The 4,728-nt window shown below is 41.0% G+C and overlaps 1 protein-coding gene across 1 annotated transcript; it reads right to left on the reverse strand.

Annotated features, from left to right (window-relative positions):
- Positions 1–569: 569 nt before the first annotated feature.
- LOC132881411 (secretory phospholipase A2 receptor-like) lies at positions 570–4,407 on the reverse strand. Its single transcript, XM_060913859.1, has 4 exons — positions 4,243–4,407; positions 1,781–2,155; positions 1,363–1,695; positions 570–1,231 (listed from the first exon to the last, which is right to left on the reverse strand). Exons 1-4 carry the CDS (start codon positions 4,277–4,279, stop codon positions 861–863), a joined length of 1,116 nt encoding a protein of 371 aa, XP_060769842.1. The 5' UTR covers positions 4,280–4,407; the 3' UTR covers positions 570–860.
- Positions 4,408–4,728: the final 321 nt, after the last annotated feature.

Consider the following 4,728-nt stretch of genomic DNA (forward strand, 5'->3'; position numbering starts at 1 on the left):
TTCCTTAACCACGTGGTGGAGTTCATCACATTAACTACTGATTAACAACCAGATAGAACCTGTATCAAAAATGTTTTTTATATTTTCAAATACAGCAATCTATTTTTTGGAAAATGTTTTGTTTAAAAAGGGTCTTTCTTTAAAATAAATGTCACTTGGTTGATGTTTTCTAATGCAATGAAATTCATCCATTTGTAAATGTGGATTAATTCTGTGAAAGTTACCAAGCTGGCGAGCAACTAGACAGGCTCACAAGCATGTGATTTCACTATTAATGTATTTAACATGCTGGCTAGTCAGTGTGTACGCTAATGGCAAGAAAAGAAAGAAAGAAAACCTAAGAGGCATAGATGAATCTTTCCTGCTGGAGAAGTTGTGTTTCTCAAATTAAAAGTGACCTTCACTATACACTCCTCCCCTCGCTCATTGCTCTGTAAATGTAGACGTGACGTGAAGGGGAACGCATGAACGAGGGTGTAATGAAGTGAGAAGATTGTATGGATAACTGAATTTTATATTTGTAAAAGTGTAGAAGCTTTAGTTAATTTTAAGAAAAGAAAAATTGGAGCGTCTTTGGCAGAGCCTTTATTAGGAGCAGTTACACTACAGTACGCGTTGTGCATCGTTACTGAGAAAACGTATAAAATATATCCAGTTTCATTCAGAAGAAATGGACAGGACACTTCAGAGAGATAACGTGTCGGTACTTTTTAAATCAACATTCAGTCTAAAGCAAACCCCCAAACCACAGCGACGAGATCTGAACCAATAACAGGAAATTAACGTATAGTAAAATAACATCTATTAATAATCACATCTTCATAAACGGAGAGAGAATTCAAAAGAACCGTGTGTGTGTGTCATGCAGAACATTTGATGTGACACAGAGCTGTGTAGTGAGACAGACAGTTCATATCCCTCCATCTGTACTCGTTCTGTGGCTCGATGGCGCCGCAGTGCTGAGAGAGCTGATGCTCGGGCTGTTTCCCTTCATCCCAGTTGGAGTACGGAAACACGGCGTTCCCATTGGGCCACATCCAGAACCCAAAGAGTCGGCTCTGTCTAAGCCCCACCCACACAGGCGCAGAGATACCCTTCTTCCTGAGCTCAAACTCCACCTCTTTCTGTTCAGCGGCAGATTCGATCTTCAGAAGTCCAGCCCTGTTCTCTTGATAGCAGTAATCCAGCGCTTTCTCCCAGTTCAGAGACACATTACTCACATGGATGAAAGCTGAGAGAGACAGAAAAACCCAAAAGGAGGAGGAGAGTGATATCAGAGACAGAGACTCACACCAGCTGTGTTCTAGTCATCATACAGAAGATTGCTGAGACAATTTTACTATCTGGAAAGTCGTCACTTACTGCTGTAGCACAGAGCATAGTGTGTATTATCACACTGTGCTGAATGCCATTTCCCTTCTCTCAGTTTTATACACTCATTCGGGTTCTGATGTTGACCCGTCTCCCGGTTTCCACAAGCAGGTTTTCCTTCATCACTCCAATGCCAGTCATCACACAGCAGACCGATCCAGAAGGGCGTGTTGCTCTTTGACCCTTCAGTCTTCACCTCCTCATTTTGCTGCTCGTTTCTGATGCTGACCAGGTCAGTGTAGTTCCTCCTGCAGTAACGCTGAGCTTCATACCACGTCTTACTCTCAAGGATTAGATGATACTTAGGAACCTTTGAAGAAGCATCTGTGGAAAGCACAAAAATAAAACATTTATATATTTATCATGTTTTTATTTAAATGGTTATATTGTAATTAGGTCATGAGTTCACCTTGTCTATAGCACATGAAATGTTTTATCCCGTTGCACTGAAGCCAATCCCACGCACCATCAGCCTTCATAGCAGCACAGCAGTTCGATGTTCCACAATTCCCTGTCAGGTTTCTAAATGTTACAGCATCACCATTCGACCATTTCTCACTGCACCCACTGTTCCCACTGTCCTTACAACGATGGAGACCGATCCATCCATCACTGATATTAGTGTTGTTCATCATAGTTTCCAGTTCAGTGTTGTCTTCATCAGAGTACACAGTGACGAGGTCGGTGTAACTCTCTCTGCATGCTGTCTGAGCCTCAGTCCAAGTCATATTACGCGGAATGAAATGGAAGGCAGTGAGGCGGCTGCGGACTGGAGGAGAAAAGGCTGTGGAAGAAATGTCTCCTGTTAATGGAGCAGGACAGAGATGAAAGGAGGGAAATGTGATGTTTTCCATTCAGACTGAGAGACGGATTGCAGCTCCAGAACAGCGGTGTGTTGGTGAAGTGACTCAGAAAAGTGAAAACACTGTGATGTGAAAACAGCTGGAGCTTCATACAGATGTGAAACACTGAATGTCCTGAAGTGAGAACTACATTTTCTAAACAGATCAGTGAAGTTACAGATGATTACAGATGTATTGATTATGATGACAGTGATGATCAAGGTCATCAATCACTTTGGGAGACCTGTCTCTTCATCATGCTGCTGTTCTTGACACTTCACTAGAGGCGGGGCTCAGAAATACTCCACCAATCACCGATGAGGAAATGTAGCAGCTCTGCCTTTAACTCCATTTTCTTTTGCTATTTTCATGTAATAGAAATTACATCTGTCTCGTCTGTCTCATCTGTCTTGTTCATCTCTTGTGTCTCATTTGTCTTGTCTGTCTCATCTGTCTCATGTCTTGTTTGTCTCATCTGTCTCATTTGTCATGTCTGTCTCTTGTCACATCTGTCTCGCTTGTCTCATTTGTCTCTCGTCACATCTGTCTCGTCTTGTTTGCCTCGTCTGTCTCTTTTGTCACATCTGTCTCTTGTCACATCTGTCTCATTTGTCTCATCCATCTCGTCTGTCTTGTTTCTCTCATCACTCATTTGCCTTGTCTCTCATGTTTCATTTGTTTCATCTGTCTTGTCTGTCTCATTTGCCTTGTCTCTCATCTGTTTCATTTGTCTTGTCTGTCTTGTTTGTCTCATCTGCCTCGTTTGTCTTGTTTGTCACATTCATCTCGTCTGTCCCGTGTCTTGTTTGTCTCATCTGTCTCATTTGTCTCATCCATCTCATTTGTCTTGTTTGGCTCATGTCTTTTCTGTCTCATTTGTCTTGTCTCTCATCTGTTTTGTTTTTCTCATGTCTCTTCTGTCTTCTTTCTGTTCTAGAACTTACCAAAGACCACTTTATCAGCTCCACTCATTTAGACTATAGACCCTGTTATATCTAATCTAATCTAATCTAATCTAATCTAATCTAATCATATCATTCCGGGTCTTGTTTTTGTTATTTTCGATTCCTAACAGCAGTAATAATATTGGAGGTTTGATGCTGTTTTAATGTCCACTGACTGTAAACAGTGATTCAGTAGGAAATAATGTTTTAATGTAATATTTCATAAATCACTGAAAATAAAACTGTTTCTTTTGCACTTCATTTCAGCGCTCATCAGTCAGGATGTGTCTTAACACAGTAGCACAGCCGCAGTCTCTCGATTTCTGAACGTGAGCTTTTTTCTGGCATTAAAAATACATTTACACATGCAGTAGGTTCAGAACATATACTGTGGCACATTAGAAGCGAAAACAGTTTCTGAATTACATTTTCATTTTGAACCAATAATCTCAATAAATGTCTATAATCTTCCAAATGACAATATGATGTTTATCAGAAGTTCATATTTAAACTGCAACAGTTCTGGATAAGATCACAACATTTTTACTGAACAAATATATTTACGTGTGTTTTACGGGACAAAACTACTGAAACTAATGCTGATGGAAGAATCACATTACTGAAATGATATCTGAAATTCACAAAGCGAGACATTCATGTTGTATTTTAACCCCCCCCCCCCCCCCCCCCATCGCTGATGATCATCACTGAAATAGGAATTATTAAATTCACATCCAACACAAATGCCATTTAATTTACTTATAAATATTAACACAGCTGTAAATAACTCAGATAAAACAAAGAAAAAAACTGCAATAAACCATAAAGCACTCTCTCGTCAGTCAGTGAAGCATATAGAATAAACAACACACGGTTTACAGTCTGCTCTTCTCTCTCAGGGTTGTGTATAAAGCGGGATTGTGTTGTAAGACGCCGGCCGTCCCTCCTGGTGATGAGTTATTAATCTCCACACCACGTTATAAACCTGACTAAAGACTCTGAGTGGAATATTCGTGTGTACATAAACGTTCGGATTGAGAACTCAGTGGACTGTAAGTTCATAGATGAGATGATTCGATATTTACCTGAGAGCAGGAGGAACAGGAGTGACACGGTTACCATGGTGACGCCCTGTGTGTTTAACACCCGAATCAGCGATCAGGTGAGCAGATCCAGGTGAAGCCGCAGTCTTACCTGATGAGGTGCTCGCTGCTGAATGGAGTCTTCATGCTCAAATCAAACCCCTGTCATGTCCCTCAGTGTGGCGATGTCACATGATCAGGAAAGACACGAGCTGATAAACAAATGGTTTAACCAGGAAAAATATTTAATGCTGAGAGGAACCAGAGGGACGTTCACGGAGCACAGGGTTATAACAGCGCTGTTATTGTCCTAACACTGGGACAGAGGAGGAGGAGGATTAAATATAGTCAGGGGAAAAAGGTGACAGAAACTGTGGTGAATGTTTTCAGATGAAGAGTGATCACTGGTGATGTTTGTGTTGAAATGAACTGAAGTGAATCTCTGTGTTCTGTTCAGCAGCCTGATGTTGACCCTTCAGATGGACAATT

The sequence above is a fragment of the Neoarius graeffei genome, unplaced genomic scaffold (assembly GCF_027579695.1).
Source record: "Neoarius graeffei isolate fNeoGra1 unplaced genomic scaffold, fNeoGra1.pri scaffold_71, whole genome shotgun sequence".
NCBI lineage: Eukaryota > Metazoa > Chordata > Actinopteri > Siluriformes > Ariidae > Neoarius > Neoarius graeffei.